Source organism: Lates calcarifer, linkage group LG7_2, assembly GCF_001640805.2.
Source record: "Lates calcarifer isolate ASB-BC8 linkage group LG7_2, TLL_Latcal_v3, whole genome shotgun sequence".
Lineage (NCBI taxonomy): Eukaryota > Metazoa > Chordata > Actinopteri > Centropomidae > Lates > Lates calcarifer.
The window spans coordinates 5,889,428-5,912,064 of NC_066854.1; the positions used below are offsets into that span (position 1 = coordinate 5,889,428).

At 39.9% G+C, this 22,637-nt stretch overlaps 7 protein-coding genes across 8 annotated transcripts; 3 read left to right on the forward strand and 4 right to left on the reverse strand.

Annotated features, from left to right (window-relative positions):
- Nucleotides 1-1,067: 1,067 nt before the first annotated feature.
- LOC108892878 (gamma-crystallin M2-like) lies at nt 1,068-2,449 on the reverse strand. The gene is made up of 3 exons (XM_018690654.2): nt 2,441-2,449; nt 2,101-2,334; nt 1,068-1,426 (listed from the first exon to the last, which is right to left on the reverse strand). Exons 1-3 carry the CDS (start codon nt 2,447-2,449, stop codon nt 1,151-1,153), a joined length of 519 nt encoding a protein of 172 aa, XP_018546170.1. The 3' UTR covers nt 1,068-1,150.
- A 1,367-nt stretch (nt 2,450-3,816) lies between these two features.
- On the reverse strand, nt 3,817-5,569 carry LOC108892882 (gamma-crystallin M3-like). The gene is made up of 3 exons (XM_018690659.1): nt 5,555-5,569; nt 5,176-5,424; nt 3,817-4,180 (listed from the first exon to the last, which is right to left on the reverse strand). Exons 1-3 carry the CDS (start codon nt 5,567-5,569, stop codon nt 3,902-3,904), a joined length of 543 nt encoding a protein of 180 aa, XP_018546175.1. The 3' UTR covers nt 3,817-3,901.
- Nucleotides 5,570-6,154: 585 nt separating this feature from the next.
- LOC108892881 (gamma-crystallin M3-like) lies at nt 6,155-7,034 on the forward strand. The gene is made up of 3 exons (XM_018690658.1): nt 6,155-6,163; nt 6,318-6,584; nt 6,756-7,034. The coding sequence occupies exons 1-3, from the start codon at nt 6,155-6,157 to the stop codon at nt 7,032-7,034; spliced, it is 555 nt and encodes a 184-aa protein (XP_018546174.1).
- Nucleotides 7,035-8,554: 1,520 nt separating this feature from the next.
- LOC108892821 (gamma-crystallin M3-like) lies at nt 8,555-9,505 on the forward strand (the record flags this gene model as incomplete). Its single annotated transcript, XM_018690546.1, has 2 exons — nt 8,555-8,758; nt 9,233-9,505. Coding segments are annotated over 2 exons (477 nt in total), but the record flags the coding sequence as incomplete, so codon positions are not given.
- A 1,896-nt stretch (nt 9,506-11,401) lies between these two features.
- LOC108892880 (gamma-crystallin S-1) lies at nt 11,402-12,238 on the forward strand. Its single transcript, XM_051066120.1, has 3 exons — nt 11,402-11,410; nt 11,575-11,826; nt 11,913-12,238. The coding sequence occupies exons 1-3, from the start codon at nt 11,402-11,404 to the stop codon at nt 12,180-12,182; spliced, it is 531 nt and encodes a 176-aa protein (XP_050922077.1). The 3' UTR covers nt 12,183-12,238.
- A 275-nt stretch (nt 12,239-12,513) lies between these two features.
- LOC108892883 (gamma-crystallin M2-like) lies at nt 12,514-13,628 on the reverse strand. Of its 2 annotated transcripts, none has more exons than XM_018690661.1 (3): nt 13,602-13,628; nt 13,246-13,488; nt 12,514-12,854 (listed from the first exon to the last, which is right to left on the reverse strand). In XM_018690661.1, exons 1-3 carry the CDS (start codon nt 13,608-13,610, stop codon nt 12,579-12,581), a joined length of 528 nt encoding a protein of 175 aa, XP_018546177.1. In that variant the 5' UTR covers nt 13,611-13,628; the 3' UTR covers nt 12,514-12,578. The 2 variants fall into 2 exon arrangements, with proteins under 2 accessions (XP_018546177.1, XP_018546176.1); XM_018690660.1 differs by having other exon boundaries at nt 13,249-13,488; nt 13,602-13,610.
- Nucleotides 13,629-15,344: 1,716 nt separating this feature from the next.
- LOC108892864 (protein boule-like) lies at nt 15,345-20,231 on the reverse strand. Its single transcript, XM_018690633.2, has 11 exons — nt 20,001-20,231; nt 19,359-19,499; nt 18,830-18,921; nt 18,659-18,713; nt 18,469-18,544; nt 18,081-18,238; nt 17,896-17,967; nt 17,762-17,797; nt 17,561-17,677; nt 17,364-17,456; nt 15,345-17,246 (listed from the first exon to the last, which is right to left on the reverse strand). The coding sequence occupies exons 1-11, from the start codon at nt 20,022-20,024 to the stop codon at nt 17,196-17,198; spliced, it is 915 nt and encodes a 304-aa protein (XP_018546149.1). The 5' UTR covers nt 20,025-20,231; the 3' UTR covers nt 15,345-17,195.
- Nucleotides 20,232-22,637: the final 2,406 nt, after the last annotated feature.

Sequence of the window (22,637 nt, forward strand, 5' to 3'; positions counted from 1 at the left end):
GCAAAGCCACTGGATGCAGCAGAGTGTGCTGACAAAAACAGGGGCACTGCAGGACATTTGGTTTGATATGAAACGCTTTGAGCTGAGTCAGTGACACAGCAGGAAGGCACCAGAGATTTTACAGGAGATACTGAATCACGATTCTTCACACTGCATAACTTATACTCATCGAACAAGGTGCTTTCTTGCTCTTACTAATAGTAGCTTGACAAAAAATTAACTTAAGTTCCACTTCCCATTCTTATGGAGATGATCTTATTCTCCATGAATTGGCTAACTCTATCCATCCAGCTGAAAGGTCTGGGAAAGTCCTATAAATAAAAAAAAAACCCAAAACATTGTAATTGTGCTCCAGACACACTGAAGTGTCTATTTTCTGATATCATGCCTCTATCAGCAGGACACATCACTACTGCAAAAATGAACTCACTGCACCGTGGCCTAGGTTTGGTTAGATTGTCGTTGTCATGATTAAAAGAAAGCTGATTAATTTCATTTGCTTCTAAGAGACTAGAGTCTGAATTCCTGCCACAGATTCATCTGCATTATAACAAATGTGATGTTGTAATGACTGATGTGATTAGAGAGTAGATCCTAGTAAGTTTTTTTTGTCAAATCTAATGAAGTATTAAACTATTTTATCTGCCAATTGTGATCCATTGAAATATTGTTAGTGAGCATCCGCAATCCAGACACATACTGCAAATACTCACAGACTCCAGAGGATGACTCCTAATGTTTTTGGTATCCCATTGAACATACATTGTTCTTGTAGTTGCTAGTGTTTGCTAGCAGTGCTTTAGACAGCAGATATACAGTAAGTACTGCAAATTCATTAATCGTGTTTTGTGCAGCTTTATGTGTTTAGATAAACCATGGAACACATTTTAATTTCTGTTTTAATGCTATCATGCGTTGTGCAGTAGAAGCTATAGCCCAGGCTACTTTTACCTTCTCTATTACTGTAAAAAAATGGCCTTATCTACCAAAGATGCTACAGTCTTTAGTGGTCTATCATGTGATGTATTTACACAAAAACTATAAGAACACAGTCAGAGTTTGCTTTTCATTTATTGATTGTGTCGTGTCAGTGTAGGTATCTGACAAAGTCTTGAATCACTTTCTGGTTAAGGCTACATCTGAGGTAGAGTTAAAACTCTGTGATCCTGCGGAAGGAGCCGATGCCAGGCGAGGTCGCCCCCCAGTCATTGTGCTGCCTGTACTCGCCTCGCTCCAGGAGGTACTGATGCCCCTTGTAGTTGGGGAAGTCGTATAAGACCCAGGCGCCATCAGTCACCACGCAGGAGTAAGCCTCACGCATCTTGTAGGTATCATACACTGAAGGACAGTCGTCAGAGCACTCCACCATCTGCCCGCCGAAGTCTGGCCTCTCGTACAGTCTCAGCTTCCACGCGCTGCCATAAACCTGAAAGACAAGAAGTGTTTGGTGAGACTGAACTTACTGTTTTTTAAATAAACATGTGAAATACCTTTTTCTACAAATAAATGTCTGAACACAAGCAGCTGAGTTTTCATGTAAACAAGAATATAAATCTGATCAGACATTCAATGGTGCGTGACATTATATTGTTGCCATGGACACACTGATCAATGTTTTACTGGTCTAATGAGAAGACCCCTTTATTTTCCTATTGTAGGTTAAATAGAGGGCACTGAGCATTGCTGCGTAAAAAAGTTTGAATCTATCAGATTTTCTTTTTAATTCTTAGTTTAAGGTGGAACTGGACGACTAGTAGAAAACAAGAGCACATGAAAGAAAAATCAGATTCCTGAGAATGCTTTCTGACTGTTAGAAAACAAAGACACCTTTCACATTTTGTTGCCTTGCAAAGATGGCACAGCTAATGTGTTAGCAAACTATTGCCGGTAATTTCCTGGCTTACTGATTAGCAAAAGTTGCCAAATGTGCTGGCTATTGTCTGCTTGTTTAGTGTGCTGGCATCTAAGTGTTCACACAGCTCAGTCCTGTGCCATTGTACATTCCTGTCCTTCTGTTCGCTGCACAAACTTTTTATTTTCTTTTTTGGATTTGACATAAATGCCAGAGGAAACCTGAATGAGGACTCTTACATTCTTTACAGCACGGCAGGATTTGACGCTGTCGCTGAAGGCCATCCACTGCTGGTTGTCTGCGTACTCCCCAGGGCTGAGGATGTACTGGAAACCCTTGAAGTTGGGTCTCTCATAGATCACCCACACACCGCTCTCCACCTGGATGGAGTTGCATCGGTTGAAGTATGTGTGCAGGTCAGCACAGTCGCTGCTGCAGTTGTAGCAGCGGCCCTGGAAATTCTTCTCCTCAAAAAATGTGATCTGTGGAAAAGGAAAGAAATGTGAACATGTTCTTAAACTGCAAATATTAAACAGGTTTGTATTAAATGTCATTAAAGTATACTGGTCATACGAGCTTTCATCTTACCTTCCCCATTTGGATGCACTGTAAACCTCATTCTTTGCTGCAGCCCCATCAAAGTATTTATCGATAAACAAAATGTGCAGAGTGTGGCAAGTCTTTGATACCCAAATGAGGCAGATTTACATATCAGCAAAATGGCCTGGTGCAGTTTGATTTGCCTTTGTTCCAGTTTGATGATGACTCTGTATCAAACACATGCTGGAACAGTGAAGGCAGAGGGTCAGTGTCAGGCAGTGATGGAAAGAAAGTGAGTTGGCAAAAAATAAAAACATCTTATGCTTTCATTTCAATGTTCACTGAGTTAAATGAGATTTTCTGTACGCATTTAGGATGTAGAGATGTTCATTACAGCTGTTTGATATGGGAAATAAAACAAAGTGAAAGCAGCTCCTCTATGGATTTTCCTAAAGCTCATTAATTACTTTCAGGAATTGAATGACACAGATGACCAGGTCACATGTGGGCAACACTGTGTTTATCACATCCATGTCATTTTTGTGTAGCAACAGAAGCATTTTGTTCATAAGTTTTACTGTTGATAAAGTTAAAAAGCAGGATACATTTGGGGTCATTAGGTGCAACACTTAGTCAAAGGTCCAGCTCTAGTTTTGGACCTGAAACCACAGAACAGTAAATGAACATCCTTGGACAAAGCTGCTCATGAATTCTTATTCTTCTTAGTTTTGCCAAAAACATTTTTTTACTTCATCAACAAAGCATAGCATCTTAATATGCTTGCAATGGTTAATTAGCAATTTTGATGCTCCAAATCCGTTAGCTTTTTTAGCTTTTAGCATGCAAATGAGTTTGGAAGCAACAGTATTTTGCAATGCATTCTGACATTGTTAGAAAGCTGAACGTGGAGGTCAAACATTTGTATAAAGTAGTATATAATTAAGTTGAACCATCCATGGAAATTAATGCACAGGCCTGTCTGGTGTTTTGCCTGTTTTATCCCAGATGCTCTTTGCAGTTTGTTGTGTGTCATCCAGGCCAGTAGAGTCAGTTCAGTTCAGATCTTAAAATCAACTTGCTTTGAAAACTTGGTGTGTTTAAGTGCTTGTGGGGAACTCATGTGAGTCAGCTGTTGAACCTTTGTAATGGGAGATACATCGTAATGATACTTTTCACGACCTTCCTGTTTATTTATTGTTTCTCCTCTGGGCTTAATTTTCTAATGACAAAGCTTTTCATACTCCACTCTCGAATACTGAAAGGCAGCAGCAAGGAAGAATGATTAAAGCAGTGCCTCGTGACAATTTCTATTACCATGAAAATAAAAATAAATCTTCACCTCTGGAAATGATAAATTGCCATGTAGTGAAAGTTGTGAACGGCTGAACAGGGTAAACCTCTAGTAATCACTATTTACTTTTGAATTGTTATTTTGCACTAAAATGACATGCAGGCATCAGAAACATTTGATTTCAGCTTGCTTTATTTTTCACACGGTAGATTCAGAGTTTAACAGGAGTCCATGATGCGTCTGATGGAGCTGAACCTCGTCATGTTGCTCATCCCCGTCTCTCTGAGGTTCCTGTACTCTCCTGGCCTCAGGTAGAGCATCCTGCCCCGGTAGCTGGGCTGCTCGAACATCAGCCAGTGGCCATCCATCACGTTGCAGGACTGGCAGTCAGACATGTGGAAACGATCCATCATGTTGTCACAGTCGTCCATCAGCTCGTGCATCTGGCCTCCGAAGTTCTCCCTCTCATAGATCCTCATTCGGAAGGGTCCCCTGTGCTGTGGGTGAAGAAGCATCAGGGGAAATGACTGTGGACTTCTGAACTGAGCTGAAAATAAAGTCAACTCAACCTTTAGATCTACACATCACAGCTTTAGTTTTACAACTATGTAATGAGACTGGTGTAAGGAAGCCAGGAACGTTCAAGCTTGAGATAAGAAGTTAATAATCTCATTATATCAGGAAACAAACTTTTGTTGTGTCAAGATAATTCTCCTGTTGTTTGAAAACAACTGTGAAGTTAATTACCTTTAGATCTTCAGGTAACAGTTACTAAATATTGCAGTATTACTCTTGGCCTCTGTATTGTTGATCTTAAAAGTTGTTACAGTATTTATTTTGTAAAACTGGACCAGTTAAAAAAGTTTAAACAGCCATAGGCAAATGTTCAATCCCTGAGATGCAAGAAATTCTCTATCCAGACAAAGCTGGATTCTAATTTGCTATAAAAAGCATCATCAACTAGTCAGGCTGGTACTCTTTCTTATATTTGTTGAGACTGTTTAGTGACCGTACAGGATTTTTTTGAAAGTGTACGTTCGCTTCCTAATTTAAGCTGGCAGCAGCCTAGCGAAATGCTATTTCTGACAGCAATATCTGCAAGAAATTCTGGGCAGAATCACATTGGATTCTCAACAAACAGACATTTGTGAGTTCTGGCTTTTCCAGTAGCTTTTAGCAGAATCTTACAGCACTCTTCAGAGAACGGGACCTAGAAAATGCTGAATTTTCCTTGATTTTAGAATAGACTTCCATGCTAAATGCTTATTTGCTCAAAATTTGCATTATTTGACCAATAGAAAAGATTCTTAAAATGCATTAGCTAGCACAGTGCAAAAGATACTTGCTGCACGTTCTGTAGTTGTTTTTGCCATCAGCGCACTAGTCCTCTAGTTCTGTCTAGAACTGCCACTATGTAAGGAAATAGCTCTCTTGTAATTTTTGGTTTCACTGGCCCCTAATGCGACTGTGCACGTTAAACTCGTCCACCTACCATGGGGATCAGGCGACAGGATCTGATGCAGTCGCTCATACTCATTCCCATCAGGCGCTGGTTGTCTGGATACTCGCCCCTCCTCACCAGCATCTGATGGCCCATGAAGTTGGGCTTCTCATAGACCATGAAGAGGCCGCTCTCCACCCTGCAGGAGTTGCACCTGCTCAGGTAGGAGGTGAGCTCGGGGCAGTCGCTGCTGGTCTCATAGGAGCGACCCTGGAAGTTCCGGTCCTCATAGAATATGATCTGCAGACAATAATGTGAACTGTACCTCAAAGAAATATCTCAGTGGCTCGTTTGATTTTTGTCAAGTTCACTACATTAAGCAGTGAATTTTTACTAAAAAGCTTTTTAATGTTTCTAAAGTTTCACTTACCCTCCCCATGGCCATGATATTTGTGAGCTAATCTCAGATGTACAGCTTCAACATCGACCCTTTTCCCTTTTTATACATAGCACAGCCGTAGTATTTCCACATGGCTTGTGCTGAAACCTTTGACTCATCACTCTATATTGTGGCACAGAGCAGCACTATAGGTTGGCAGACTTCTCTGTACAACTCAATATTGGGTTTTATGCTTGCTTCCAGCAACTTCAACGATTTAATTCATATCTCTTCTGTAAAAATCTTTGTGGTGTGAATATCAGATCTGAAGATAAGACTTAACTTTTTCATAACACAAACAGCATTCAACAAATTCCACAGAGCAACAATGCTGTGGTCTTGTATCATTTGCAAACAAAAAAAGCAATTAATAGTAATTTTGATATTTTATGACCTGATATGACCTCTCTAAACTACATTCAACATACAATAATAACCACTGAGGTGTGTGGCAAAAAATGAATGCAAGCCCACGTGAACTTCATGATGAGTCATGACATTTCATACAAAGGTGCGCAAGGTGGTCTGCTACTGATAGTCTATATAAAAATGACCGGGTTGGCACCACTTGGAAAAACTAACACCATCACCATGGGCAGGGTAATATTTGTCATATGTTTGATTGTATATCCAAAAATAGTTCACAGTGCAAACTGTTCCAAAGTAACAGTAATACAACCAAGTAATAAATCTTTAGTCTCGTTGTGCGATATTGACACCTAACAACTGTACTGTGTCTGTTTTTTCTCTGCAGATTATTTTCTACGAGGACAGGAACTTCCAGGGTCGTTCCTATGAGTGCAGCAGTGACTGCACCGACATCCACATGCACCTGAACCGCTGCAACTCCTGCAAGGTGGACAATGGGTGCTTTGTGGTGTACGACCGCCCCAGCTTCATGGGTAACCAGGTCTTCTTGAGGAGAGGGGAGTATTCTGATTTTCAGCGCCTGGGGAGCATGGTGGGCTTGATGGGTATGGCGATGCTGGATACTGTTCGCTCCTGTCGCATGGTCCCGATGGTAAAACATTTGAGTGGTTCATTGTCATTGATTATTTGTGTACAACTTGATTGACAACTGGATTTCTTGCAGGATTCTTGTTATTCAAAGACATCTCTGCCAGTAAAATTGGAAACTCTGAGGTAGAAGAAAATCAATAAAGTGCAATCGTGTCTTGTCTTCCTCCAACAGCACAGGGGACAGTTCAGGATAAGGATCTATGAACGGGAGAACTTCGGAGGCCAGATGCATGAGCTGATGGACGACTGTGAGTCTCTCCAGGATCGCTATTACATGTCTGACTGCCAGTCCTGCAATGTGATGGACGGCCACTGGCTGATGTTTGAGCAGCCCAGCTACAGAGGCCGCATGATGTACATGAGGCCAGGAGAGTACAGAAACCTCAGAGAGACGGGAATGGGCCACATGATGAGAATCAGCTCCATCAGGCGCATCATGGATTTGTGCTGAGTATTTTCAGTAAGCGAAACTGTGGATAAAAAAATAAACCATATTTTGAAGTATCACTTTTGCTTTTTTTGTGTGGAGTAAAACTATATTCAAACTCCCCGCTCTCCATTCATATACATTTTCATTTTTCCAGACTTGATAATTCCCCAATAGCCCCCACAACTGTTCCTAATTCAACAAAAATATCATAAACATTACAGGACTACATTTTGTCATTTTGTGCACATAGTTGTACAGTGGACAGCATATTAACCATAATAAAATAATAATGAATATTTTATGTCTGTTTCCCTCTCGTCAAAACTAAAAAGACAAGAATAATATGAAAGTATAGTTTCAGGTTTTGTGTCTTACCAGTAGTGCAGCTAAAAATACTCAATCTGTCTCAATCTTAGTTTCTAAGCCCAGAGGAGTGTCTGCAACAGAAAAGGATTTTCATCTGAGGAGCATGAATGGGGCCAGAAAACACCAGGGTGACCTGCACGTTAGATGGTGAAAAAAGGGAATTTTGGCCTGATGGTATCACAAAATGAAAAATCAGGGTGCACTAAAATATAGCTACTGGAGCAAAAATGTCATTGAGAAACCATCACTACTGATATTCATGCACACGACCTCAAGGCAAACTAATGTAAATTTCATATCAATTAAGTATGCAGGTGACAGTAATGTCTGTTACATGGCAACATCTTATCAAATGTTTGCTAACATGAACATGAGCCTCCATAAGCTACTGGCCATACCAGACTGAGTGAGGCTGTAGTGGCACAAGAATGTGTTTTACTGCTTAACTTTTCATTTGTATGAGGAGCACTGTATTATTTCTTAGTCTTCTTAGTTACCTATTTAGCTTTAAATCAAGGTATTTGATGAGGGATGGGGCATGGGCCGAGGAGGAGCCCATTAAATTTTGGGGTAGATCAGATTAAAGGGGAAGATCCAGAAATTATTTAGCACTTTCCTTAACATTGCAAGATAGGGCCTTTTTCATTAGTGTCTCTGGAAGTAATCCATGGATCTTTATGTAAAAAAATCTGATATATTTGATAAGAGCTACACAAAATGATACAGTAGAATTGTTTGGCCTTGGTGGAGGTATGCACCCTACTGAGTGCCATTCTAGATCAATCTTGCATCTGTCTAAATGTCAATCTGTTATATACCGCTCTATAAAAAAATGTGTCCTATAATGAAAATGACGGTGCAAAGATACAAAAGTAATGTCATAACTAGAGTTTGCTTTGTTATTGTAAAATCCACACCACTACTGTTTAATCAGAGTGGCTGCAGTGTTCACAGCTTTGATGTATAATACAGTAGGGACTTCCATGCTGATAAGCTGACTCAGTTATTTCACACAATTGAGGGGCAGATTCTTTTCACGTCACATGATACATAAAAGGCAGTGCACCAGTGAGAAGAACAGAAGTCAAATAGCTTGACCATGAGTGGAAAGGTAATGAAGAACGCAGAAACTAAATGAGACATATTCTGCCTAAAGCTCAATAAAAGTTCAATAATTTTACACCAGAACTCACTGCTCTGAGATCGCCTCCTACCTGAGCCGGTGCAGCTCCCGCAGGGTGGAGAGCAGGACATTCATGGTCTATGACAAGCCCAACTTCAGGGGGCAGCAGTACCTCCTGACCAGGGGAGAGTATCCTGAGTATCAGAACACCATCGGCTTCAATGACTGCATTCAGTCCTGCCGCATTGTCCCTGTGGTAAATATGAGTACATATTGTCAGCTGAAATAAAGTATGCAGTATAGACAAAGGCATTCTTGGTTTAACTTACCAGAATTAGATGAGAGGAGATATGTCCAGGATGTGTACATATCACGTTTACTAGAAGCAGAGAGATATTGTTAGCTGAGGAAACAACGTCTACATCTGTCTTTCAAGTGTCCCAAAACCTCTTACAAAACAATTTGAGTTCAAGCTAGAGAGCTAGCTAGTAATACATCTAAGGGTTTTGTTAAAACTAGACTATAGGTTGCATTTAAACAGGATGACTTTAGAGACATAATGGGCATTTTGAGATTAACCTTAGCTTCTCATTTAAACTCATTTCTCAATAGAGTTAGCTTCCTATTTAGCAGGACATGATGTGTGTTAACATCACAGCAGCAAACGTGTGACAGCACCATGACTCCGTATATTCATACGTCTATTTCATTGTTATATATACTTTTACAGCACAAGGGACCCTTTAGGATGAGGATCTACGAGAGACCAAACTTTGAGGGCCAGATGCACGAACTGACCAATGACTGTGACTCCATCCAGGATCGTTATCACACGTCTGACATGCAGTCCTGCAATGTGATGGAGGGCTACTGGTTGATGTTCGAGTTGCCAAACTACAAGGGCAGGATGTTTTACCTGAGGCCAGGAGAGTACAGTAACCTCAGAGAGCTGATCAGTGATGATATGAGGTTCAATTCAATCAGACGCATCACAGAATCTTAACTGTGTAATGAGTTATATTTAGCTGAGAAGTTTTGCAGATGCTTTGTTTCATTAATAGTAACAAATTGTCAAAGTGAGAGGCAAAAAGAAAAATGCCTTGTTTTTATAAGACTGTGATTTGTGCATTGTTTGCATGTAGTTCCAGTTGTATTGTGCAATCCAGCCACAAATAATTTACCTCTTTTACTGTGTGACGCACACAATAAAATGATTTGCAGCATATCTGTATGAATTATTTCTGACCACAATTTAAACAGCAGACTGGACAGTTTTGCTCAATAAGTGATATTTAGTTACAGTTAGGTCCAAATCTCCCATCAACACACTCATGAAAATATGAAAACTGAAACTTGCAACTACAACTAAACAACACCTAGAGAAGATTACTTTACACTAAAATCCCTGTTCAGTACTTTTTTGGGTACTGATCAGAAACTGCAGTCTGTTGTAATGAAACTAATTGACTAACTGCTTACATTTACCTGTATTTCCTATATTTTTGCCAGAGCAATTTAAAATGTTGCATTTACATGCACTCAATACCACTGTTGCAATAACAGTGAGAACATCAATTTAATCTGAATATTCCTCATAATAATGAAACTTAACAACAACAACTCCACGTCCTCTACTGTTTCCACTGTACTGAATAATAGCACAGACATGAGACTCAGCTTTCAACATTAACTGTAGTAACATCCAGTCACAGGTTACACTTTAGATTACGTCACTGACCTATAAGACCATAACTGATGAATACTGGGTTAAACAAGACCAATTATATTAACAATCACATTTTAATCTTTCTACATCACACATCTGTGAGAAAAATATGTGGTTTTCTGCAATGTTGTATGCAGTATAAGAGAATGTTAGTTGAAGAAGCATTTTAAGTGCATAGTGTTCGAAAGACATGTTTTGGCCTGTACTGTATGTGTGTGTGACTACTTCAGGTAATACTATTTTCCAGTGATGCAGATTCTTGAAACCCATCTACGTATATAATATCTACAGAATCCACATAACACTGTTAAAGAATTGAATTTAATACCTTGAGATGTGTTTTCAAGAGCTGTTTACACTTGATGCTGTCACTGGTCTCAGTTCAGCAGCTCTATTTGAAACCAGTCACATTCAGACTGCAGCCCTTAGTCCACAGAGAATATCACAATGTGTGGGACTGAAGCCAAACAAAAAGAAACCTGAAACAACTAGAAGCTCTGCAAAAAGCTGTTGACATGAAGAAAAGAATGATCTCTGAACAGTAAATCTTATAAAAGGTGCTGCTGTGTGCAGCGGAGAGGCAGCGCTCGTGTTCACAGGATTTTGGTTTGACAGTGCTTAAGTCAAAATGTACTATTTCAGTCATATGAAATGTCAACTTTAAGATGAAATCGAAAAATTACACAAACCAAGCCATACAGTATGTCCAGTTACAGTCATCTGCCTCAAAAGAGATTTGACATGTTATATAATATTATATGCTCTTTTGTACAAAGACAGAGATGGAGAAATAAACTTTGTAACACAAAAAATAGTTTCTCTTATTTTCTATGCCCAAAGTAAAAGTCAGAAATGTATAAGTTCATTAGAGTCCATTGCAGTCAATAATTAAGTTAGGAGATGTATCAATGTTATTTTATATTTTAAGTTTATTTGTAGATTTGGTGAGTATTTGATCATCAACCAGAGCAAATACAAAGGGTTACATCTGCTGAAAGGAAAATAGCTGATTTGCTTTGTTGACCACGCACAACAAAAAAAATTGTTCTGCCAGAAAAAGCTGACGAGCCCAGTCATTGTTCGCAGTCACAATGACACAGGTCATCCATGGGTTATAAAGGCAGCGTGGAGCCCACGGCTGCTGCTACAGTGTGACCAAGGTTAGCCGACACAATGGGTAAGGTAAGGCTGCTTGTTTTGCTCTGTGTCTTTTGTGCCTCTGCATACCTGCGTGGATTACTCAGCCGAAACCGGTGAACTGGATTTTTTTCAGGTGGTACAGTATGTATGTTTTCCTTAATTTGAGCCAACAATTGTCTAAATTTTGAAAAATCCCTTGACTGGTTTGCTTCCAGATTATCTTCTATGAGGACCGGAACTTCCAGGGTCGCTCCTATGAGTGCAGCAGCGAATGCTCTGATCTGCACTCCCACTTCAGCCGCTGCAACTCCATCAGAGTGGACAGCGGTGACTGGATGGTCTATGAGAGACCCAACTACATGGGCTACCAGTACTTCCTGAGGAAGGGCGACTATCCAGACTACCAGCGATGGATGGGATTCAACGACTGTGTGCGATCCTGCCGTATGATCCCTATGGTAAGCCTCAGCTGGGCGTTTTCAAAGCTTCTTCTGATACTTTTTACTCCTCTAGAGGCAAATAAATCACCTAATCTTTTCTGCAGCACCAAGGCTCTCACAGAATGATGATCTACGAGCGTGCAGAGTTTGGAGGCCAGATGATGGAGCTGACTGATGACTGCCCCTCCCTGTATGAACGCTTCCATTTGAACGACATCTACTCCTGCAACGTGATGGAAGGCTACTGGATCTTCTACGAACATCCCCATTACAGGGGACGCCAGTACCTCATGAGCCCCGGTGAATACAGGAGGTTTAATGAGTGGGGAAGCTTGAGTCCCAGGGTGGGATCCATCAAACGCATCACCATGTGAGAAAGCTGATGTCGGCACACTGTTTATGTGAAGTACAGTCAATAAAGTACTGTCAATAAATCTATTTAGTAGTCACTGTTCTGTCAAGTGCTTGTTTTCTTGAGGTCCTTGAGAGGTTCTGTGGTTTGAAAGGTTTTCTTTCATGTCTCAGTGCTGACTCAGCATTTAGACTCATGGTGCAAAACAAAATTTTTTCAAATGATAAGTATAAAACAATAATGTCATGAGTGGATCAAGCATTATGAGAAAGAGACTTGGAACTCAAGCTAAAACACAAACACATACATGATGGATACATACCATCTTCACATCTTTTAGTTACAAAGACACACACGCACACACACACACAGTTTAAGCCCAGCATGTTTATTGAGAACAGATAAGGTTCAGAGACTTCTAGTTGAAGTCAGTGATTCGCCTGAGCGAACCGATCCTTGGACTGGCGCCGCCCCAGTCGCTGTATCTGTGGTATTCGCCGGGTCTCAGGTAGTAGGTCCTCCCCCTGTAGTTGGGCTGGTCATATAGCAGCCAGTGGCCGTCGACCACATTGCACGAGTTGATGTCTGACATGTGGAAGCGGTCCTGAATGTTGGGGCAATCGTCGCTCACCTCGTACATTTGACCGCTCATATCCGGACGCTCATATAATCTTATTTTGTAGGAACCACGATGCTGCAGGAAAAACAATGTTTGGGTTAGACAGTTTGCGTTTTGTCTCTTACTGTGCTTTAAAATACTTAATAATAATATAATATAATATAATAATACTTATAGTACTTTTTGGTGACTATGAATGTACAAAACAGTTCATGAATAGCCCTTCAGTGTTAATACCTAACTATCTAACAATATTTGCAGATAAACACAGTCATACTAAGAATGGTTTGTACATCAAGGTAGTCCTAGGATTAGATGGATAGATGCTGTTTTTTTACTTATTTCTTTTGTTTTCTCCTTGATTTTACTTTTAGGTTGAACTCAAATCTTAATCATTTAGTTCCTTGATTTACTGCTTTTACACTGCAATACATTACTTTATCCATACCAGCCAAATGAGACTTACCACGGGAATCATGCGGCAGGAGCGGATGCAGTCGCTGATGCCAATCATACGCTGGTTGTCGGAGTACTCCCCCCTGCGCAGGAAGTACTGGTGGCCCAGATACTGGGGTCTCTCATACACCATGAAGCAGCCGCTCTCCACCCGGATGGAGTTGCAGCGGGTGAAGTAGGGGTGCAGGTCAGCACAGTCGCTCATGCACTCATGGTGCCGACCCTGGAAATTTCTGTCCTCGTAGAATATTATCTGCAAATATTTGTCAGAGCATTGATTAATTCTCACTCCCACTTTGTTAAAAATGTCTCAAGGCCTACATGTTTTCATTCTGTATTTTCAGTAAGAACACATAATAAGCTTACCTTTCCCATTGTTATATTAGTGGGGGTCAGACTGATGCTCAATTGACGCTCTCTGTGCCGCTGTCCTTTTATATAAAGTTGCTGTGTGATGGCACAGCATAAAGTATTGTCATCCAAATAGGTTTCATAACACAAATCAGGTTACGTATAGCGAAGCACCACAGTGAGATGATGAGTTATTGTTGTCCAGTTTCCACATATTCATCACTATTGATCAAAATACCACAGTGTGCTAGTAACCCTGGGGTCACTGCTCACAGTTTCAGCAAAACAAAAAAGCGTCATTCGTGTCCTTTTCATTCAAAAAGATTCCTAACGCCTTATGCCAGGGCCAGAACATGACTACCACATGTGCAGGAAAACTGAGGAAGTATACTGTATAGAATTCTTTTGTATTAAAAACAAATAAAACACTAAACAAATAACGTCAGAAAAATGAAGGAACAGGGTCCAAAGAAGATAAATCTATTTACATCTCAAGCTAGTTGTATTTTGTGCACTTTTATCCATATTTTCTACAATAAACCTAAGAAAATAATGTGCTGCACTATAACCTTTTCTCACTATGACAAAAAGCAAATGTTAGCATGCTATTTAGACGCTAAACCAAGATAGTGAATGTCCATTGCGTTATACTTACTTTAACACTAGCAATATTAACATCAGTGGGTTAACACTGTGAGCATTTAAGCTTGCTGATGTTAGTGATTAGCTCAAAGCAGCTCAAAGTGTAGCCTCAAGGAGCTGCGAGCAATCACCCATAGAGACAAGTCTGTCTGTCTTTTATATCGTTTGTCCTTTACTATTATTTAATGTGCATTTTTGTGACTTATCACAGCATTTAGAGCATAAACTTTTTCTCTTGATTGTCTGGGTCTAAGCATAATAATTATATAATACACCATAGCAGGCAAATGTGCTGTAGATAAACCCTCAGAAAAGGGTAGTTTGTTTCCCCTGCACTAAATCTGCTGTGCTTATGAGGTAGACAAGGGCCCTTAAACTTTGTTTACTGTTTGAGGGCCCCATGTAAGGTGTTTTCAGGGGCCTCAGAATCCACTGACAACATGACAAGAAGTGGAGGGTTTGTTTTTGCTAAATCTGTAATAGCTGTCCCAAAATGAGCATGAGAGACTTTTGGAAAATGGCTGCTGAAAGCCACATGGAGCACATTTTGTTTTGTATATTTGCACATCAATCAGCAGCCTATTCTACATTTTACTTAGTTATTGAGGTACATGTTTTTGATGTAGAAGAAGCTTGTGGAATAATGTTGTGCATTACAGTCCGATATCACACACATATGAGCAGTATCAAGCTCATCACAGACAGCTGACACAGAGACACACTGCTGTTTTATAAACCTCAACCCAAGGTCATGAGATTCAATCTTTTGTCATTCTAATGAGCGGGCATTTGGTGCTTTTGCCACCCTGCCAAGATCTTGATCCATTCATACAGATGAAAAAACCCTGAATCATCAATGCCCATAGCCTGGCACAATATTGCCCCCCTCTCTTGTTACACCACTGGATGCCTACATAAATACATTTGAGTGTTGCACTGCAATTAGATATTGTACATTTCAGATGACAAGTTTTGCATATTTTTAGAAAATTAATATCAAAAACATGTAGTTTAAATGGTTAAATGTATTTACTTCCTGGCAGCCTCTTGCTTCCATTCACTAACATAAAGCCACTGATATATAATTGTTATATATGAATGCAAAGCACAGCCACTACACCAAAGGAAACATTTATTTCCATTCAATAACTGGAAACACGCTGAACTAACAATAATGCTGTTAAAGCAAGTGATTGCTGGAATGATATTCAGTATTACAGAGTTAAATAAGTACTGCACATACACTGTTTATCTCACTGTCTATGTCTTTAACAAAGTGTAACCAAATCACAAAAATACTTTTTTTTGGCTGTACAATAAGCCCTCTGCTTTCAATAGCTGGACAAAATATATGAAGTTGAAAATTCAAAAAGACAAACAGTAATGTATAAAAGCCCAATGAAAATTTTAAGTGTATTTTCAGCAGATGTTAAAAGACTTTTAGGTACATTTTACCTGACATATAAGCACAAATAACCCTAAATAAACAAATATGACGGGGAATTTGACTGTTGGGAGTGAGTACATTTGTAATAAAATATGCAGGGAGAATAATATGCAGTAAAAAAAGATATCTGTCGGTTATATTCTATATGGTATCTAATTTAAAGGTGGGCTTGTTTAACATTTGGAAACAGCCCATTTGAACTCAACAACATGAGAATCTAGAACGTGAGCTTTTTTAACACTTTAAAAGTAACTGGCCAACTAATTTACACTGACAAATGACATGGAGCACTACAGTACTATAAGTATTTTCCAATCACTTTACTACACTCAGATATTTTCTGCTCAAATTTGTTGAATGCTCCTCATGTTTTGTCTTATGCAAACGTTCATATGATTAATAATTATGATTCCTGACATACAAAACTGCTCACACATGTGGCAGACTGTACTGTTTCAACAGTACATCATAAAGCCGAGCAGAGGTTCATTCATAGCATCTTAATACAGACTCAGTGAGCCTCAAACAGCAGCTACACTAAATCACTGATCCAGAGCATGTACAGCTCCTTTGTACAGTAAGAGAGAAGAGAGAACTGACACGGTAAATAAAAAAAAAGATTTTAGTTATTCTCAGCCACATCAGGTGCTTGTGTTTATGTAGCTAGGAGAATTCTGCTGTCACAACAACGCTATGAAAAAGACAAAACATAAAAAAGTGCTGTTTACAACAAAAGTTAGGTTCAAATTAAATTGGAAAAGATGATCTTAAGTTTTAGGTTATGTTTTATAAAATATAGAAATGATCAGCTTTTAAAATAAAGTAACTGTTCACACTGACTTTGTTTTCAATATTGTAAATTGGCAAAGGTTTGCATCTAATTAGTTTTTTCTTCTTTTTTTTTAACTGAATAATTCAAGAAGTTTTGCTGTGGGAAAGCAAAGAGATTCCAGGACAGGTTATTGATGTTATTGACACTACAGGCGTCTCCTGACTACTTTAATCTGAATCTGAAGAACTTAGACATTCATTGCTTCAATAATAGGAAACCTTTAAATCAGGATTTTGGGAAACTTATTGTTTGTCACCAAGTTATTGTGTTATTGCAACAAAATGTTTAATTTACTAAAAAATACTCTCTGTATATGCTGTAACATCAACTGAATTAAACCATCAGTGCAGAAACAGATGTAGTGAGGCCTGCACGGTGAGAGCTTACCTTGACTGTGGAGAGTTGTTGGAAACAGACAAAACAATCATCTCAACAAGGAGGCTATGAAATCACCTCATTAAACATAATGCATTATGTTGTAAGGCACGGTTTAAACAGCTGATAGATTCTATATGTGTTAAATCATCAGAGAAGGAAGAGGACGTGATGTGAGAGGCTGTGGTGCTCTGTGCCTTGTGAGGCTGTCGGAGGGTTTAGCCTACATGAGAGGTGGGGCGGCGTGAAGCATGGAGGCGTCTGGCAGCTCTGTTGCTTCTGGCAGGTAGTGGTAGTCCTTGTGGTGGATGTATCAGTGGTACTTTGGCTTCAGGTGGACCCGTGAGTGTGGAAACATCAGATTCTGTGGAGAATAAAGGTGACCGTAAGACTCAGTGAAGGTCTGCAGAAATAGAGAGGAACATGACAGACCTAGAGGGGAAACAGTGGACTGCTGAGTTACATTAAAAAGGCCCTTCACCTTTCCTGGGTTGTGTGGCAGAACAATGGGCGCCATTCCCTCTGTTCTCTGAGGATACACTGGGTAAACCTGCTGCATCGTGGGCTCTAAATACTGCAATAATATGAGCACAGGACAAAGTCAACTCTGCAGGACTTAGCTTTTTAAAAATCACACAAATGTCTGTGCTTATGTTCTTAACTTTCTTGGTTATGTACCTCTGGTGTGGTGTCCTCCATGACAGGCAGAGGAGGCAGGGCAGAGCCTCCATCACTGGGCTGATACAGATACTCTGACTGTTGGGAGCACACAGCTGGACTGGAGGGCATCGGTGACTGAACAGCAAGACAATGGCGGCACATGAACAACAGGCATAATGCTCCTGAGCTAAAGAGAAGGTGTGGCTTTATTTTGCCTACCTGAACAACAGTCCACTGATACTGGTTTGGGACACACTGAGGGGGTAGAAAAAAAGCAGGCTGTTAAATAAAGCTGAAACATCTGCTGCACTCATTAAAGGGTGACATGGTGAGAAATCAGTGGATGAGCCGACCTGGTGGTGGTGATAGGCTGGTTGCTGGTAGACAGGCTGAGAAGACTGAGGGAGTGCCACTGCAGGACCAGACTGCAAGACAGGAAGCATACTCACATCATATATTTTGCAGTTAAAGAGATCAGTTCTTTAATATAACTATTGAAGTGAAGTGTTACGTGGGTGTGATATTGGTGAGAACTGACAGGCCAGTGTTGGGCAGGAGGGTTCATGTTGGGGCAGTGGAAGTAGGCCACTCCATTGTGGTAGGTGTAGGGATAGCCTGTGGATGTCAGGTAGAGGGTGCCACAGGGCGCTGGCAGAGGCATGGCAGAGTCAGGGCTGGCCACAGGGACACTTTTAACTGGGAAAAGAAAGAAACCGTGCAATGTGAACATAAACTGTGTCATTTACTGGGCATTTAAAAAACAAATGTGCCACCTTGTGAGTCAGTAACAAGTGGAGAGGTGGGTACTCGATGACCTTTAGAAACCAACACAATTGTTCAATTCAGGTTTCCCATTATGGTTCTGCTGCAAAAAATATTTCCATGAAATATTTTCCTTTTCCTTTAGTGTCTGATTGTTGACTCACTCTGTGCTGAAACTTGCTGCTTGCGGACAGCCTGTCCAATGCTGAGCTTCTTGTCTTTGAAACAGATCCCATTAGCCTTTAATGTAAGTAGAGAACAGAAGCTATTAGATGATGAAGTCTGGTAAATAAACTAGATTATAATACAGTATGCTCCTTAAGTTTGCCAGCTTTAATGGCCTGTTTTACTTACATCATGAAGGACTTTCAGTGCATCTTCTTCATTCTCAAATGTAACAAACCCATATCTGTCCAAAGAGGCAGAAGACAAACTATATTTTAACAGGTTAACAGTAACCCTGTGAGAAATGCTCAGAGTCAAAGGATAAAAAGTCATATGGAAGGAATGATGCAATCAGCTCACCCTTTTGACATTCCTGAACGATCTATAACAATCTTCACCTCTTTCACCGCTCCATGTTGAGAGAAGAAATGTTGCAGGTCGCTCTCATTAACCTTCATAAACACACACACATTTGACTGTGTTATCACCCCAAAAGAAGCTACAGTCATTGATAATTTGGCTGAATCATTTCAGATCATTTATAACAGCCAGTAGTAGTTCTGTGGATCAACAAGCAACAGGTAACATCTGTATGTTAATGTAAACACCATTATTCAGGTTTTACTTTCTGGCTTCACTGTACATTTTAGAGAAAATGTGTAGAGCTAAGTGCTGCCTGTTTTGTGTATGACTGGTCAAAAAGCTATTTCGGGAGAAATATGCTGTTATTTCTGACTAACAGTAGGTCTCCTTTTGAATAACATTCACTGTCAGATCATCCTGACCTTAGCTTATTTACATGCTCTGCTGCTCTCTAGTGTTTACCTTTCTACACCAAGACACACAAGCCCAAACACACATTTTACTGGTGCAAATTCGCAGCTCTCACCTTGTAGTCAATGCCCCCAACAAAAATGCGATTGGGGATGATAGTGCCGTGGCGGGTCAGGCTGTCAGCATGCATATCTGGGGGTAACACATCAGGGGTGGAGGAGCTGCTGCTGTTCTGGGATGGACAGCTGGATGTGAACTAGAAAAAAAGAAGAAAATGAGACATTGTGGTCTAATCCTGGGTCAGTAAGAAGCACTGTAAGTGTCACTCTGTTAGACAGCAAGTAGTCAGTGCATTAATGTTAATATCACTTTAAGGTTGCAGCTAGTAAAGGTGGAGTTAATTTTAATGACTTTATGTACTGTAGTTAGCTTATTAATGCCACACATCTTAAATTAAAGCAATACGTGAAATTTTATTTGTTGGCTACATTTTTTGTTGATAATATGAATATATAGAGTATTTAGTTGTTAGGTAAATGTAAATTGGCTCAGTAAATCGTTCCCCTCTCAATTGTAGTAGCGTAGAAAATAGAAATAATGTTACTCAAGAAAATTACAAATAGCTCAAAACTGTACATAAGTAGAATACCTGAACAAATGTACTTAGATACTGTTCACCATCGCTTAACGTTGTTTAATTCAACTGTCTGTTTGCTAGCTAAACAATTAGCTAGGTGACGCGGTAACGTTGACTCACCGCGGTTTGGTTCTCCGCGTCCATAGCCACATTTATCTGGTTAAAGTCTGTCTTTTCAGATTCATGCAGGTTATAAGCTCAGATTAGTCATGGCCAGTTGCTTCAGATGTCGCTGATAATTTAGCTCTTCTGTTTCATGAGGTTCCTCCGATCTTTCCTCAACTGCTCCCCTGCAATTTACCCTCGCGCCCCTAGCTTCAATCGTGACCTCATCACCCCGCACGTCACGTCGCTCAGTGTTTCGGGCCGGAAGTCCTCACCCTGCAAAAGTCAAAACGTTAAAAAAAAAATAATAATAATAAAATAAAACGTTGCACCAGGTTTTAAAATAACATTTAAATCCAATATTTCCACACACTGTACAACTCAAATCTGCTGTGTACTGGAACAGTGTGAGTCACGTAATTAGTTAAACTGAGATCACCTGTGTGCAGTTTGCAACACAACAAACACGAACACTTTCAATAGAGGCGTATGCTTTCTATAGGCACTGTATAAGAGGATGACAATCATAGGAATATGCATGACAGTCATGGTTTTCATCACAATTTAAACTGTAGTAAACTGAATTTAAACCTGTTTTTAGATATATAAGTATTATAATCCACATTTGTGCAGTACAAAATACTGCCCACACAGGGGCGCCATTTCTCTGTGAATAAACATGTCACACAGGCTGAATGTAGTATCAAAACTGATTGACATTGTAAGTTTTCACAGATTGAAAAGGTTGTTTTTTGTAGGTGCAGTTTCCTGCTTTTTAAACTCAACACATTTAGAGACACACAAGTTTTTGCAAAATGCGTAAAGGTACGTCTACAACTACAAACTACAAAAATAAATTCAGCATATTTTGTCATTTTTGTCCCAGTTTTATTCAGAAATGATACACATATATTGAACCATGGCAGTGAAAATGTTTAACTTGTCAGGAGCTGAATCTCCTTGTAACTACACATGAAGCAGTCAGAGCCTCTTTTCCACTCTCGATCCTCAAGGAGCCACTTTGAATGTTGCGTGCGATACTCTATAATATATAATTTCTCTATGATTGGCGACAAAGTGCTGTGAAACACTGTCATTTGCATCTTATACCCCCCACCTCTTCCTCCTCCTCTTTCAGACCACAACAAAGTAATAGCACAAAGCCTACAAAGTGCCTCCAACCGAGAGAAAAGCAGCTGGTAATACAAGAAACAAATGAACAACACAAAACAGAGGAAATAGCATTTACTTTTTTTTGTTTAAGGTTTTCCTAGAACACATCCATAGAACACGTACATACATATATTGCAAATCTTTTAAATCCCCTTCCTCTCACAGAAAACCTCATGACATTTTCAGTGTGTAATTCCTTTCTGCCTGTCTTGCACATTTCCCATCATTACAACCTCCTTTCTCCAGATTGTTTGTCCTCATCTGAGTAATGTGGGCCACACCATTACTTGTCATTCATTTACAGCTTTTCTTAATTGCCGGGTGAATTTGCCAACAAGGTCTGACTGTGCAAAATGAGAAGGGCATGTTTGATAATTACAGCAATTTACCAGCTAAAAGTCCTTTTATACTCCACAAAGATCATTTAAGACACAAGTGCTGTCAGGGCAACTCGCCTGGCTGCTTGACTTTTCACTGAAAACAAAAGAGGCGATTAACGCTGAGTGAAGATTTCATTTTCTTGACTGTTTTAGTTCTGCTCTTTGTATTGACTAGTTTGTAGCTTGATTTCCTGTAATATTATGTTCTTATTATATTATATTATTATGTCTCTCTTGTGTGATCACACCTAAGAGGTTCTGTGTGTGTGTGTGAGTATGTTTTAAAAGCCTTTGTAATACTGTATTTCATGATCATTTCAAATTTTAATTCACTTAAATTAAACAAAAAAGACCACAGATTAGTATTACATTGCAATATCTCCCAATCTACGTTCTTACCATTGGACACAACCCCACTTTATGTTTCAATACAACATTTTGTCTCCAGTCATTCAGTTCGTCATCTGCCCTGTTTACCTGAAATGTTGGGATGTGAGTAATCTAGCCCTGAAGTGAGCTTTGTGCAGGAGGAAAAGTACCAGAGCAGTCCAGGCAACCATGTCAAACACAGAGCAGCAGGACTCTGAATGTTGTTTTCTCCTGAATTAGGACTCAGGTAAATCCCAATCAGCCTCTGTGTCTGCAGAGGCCGGCAGCGGTTAATGTCTGGACTGTTTGACACGACTGTGACGCTGAAGAAAACTCAACTGAGCCATCACAATACCCTGAACCAAGACACATAAAGACAAACAGCACTTCATTAATGATGTTTTCTGATCTGACACCTATTTGGTTTGATTAATTGGACCAAAATACACCTAAATGTAGAAGAAATAACTCAGACAGACACATGTGAGACCTGTGACGTTACTAAATTACAATTGCACAATGGACCATCACTTAACATTAACACTAATGTTAAGTTCACACTACAGGTTTTCAGCCCTGGTCTTCCACTTGCTGACAGTTTTTGGAGATCACAGAGAAAAGCCCCAGATCACTGTTTGTGAACTGTTCAAAGATGCAGTCCAAGAGACTTGCTGATGCATCGCAGACACTCGAAAGATGAATGCACCTACAAGCTACAGCTGTAGCTTAC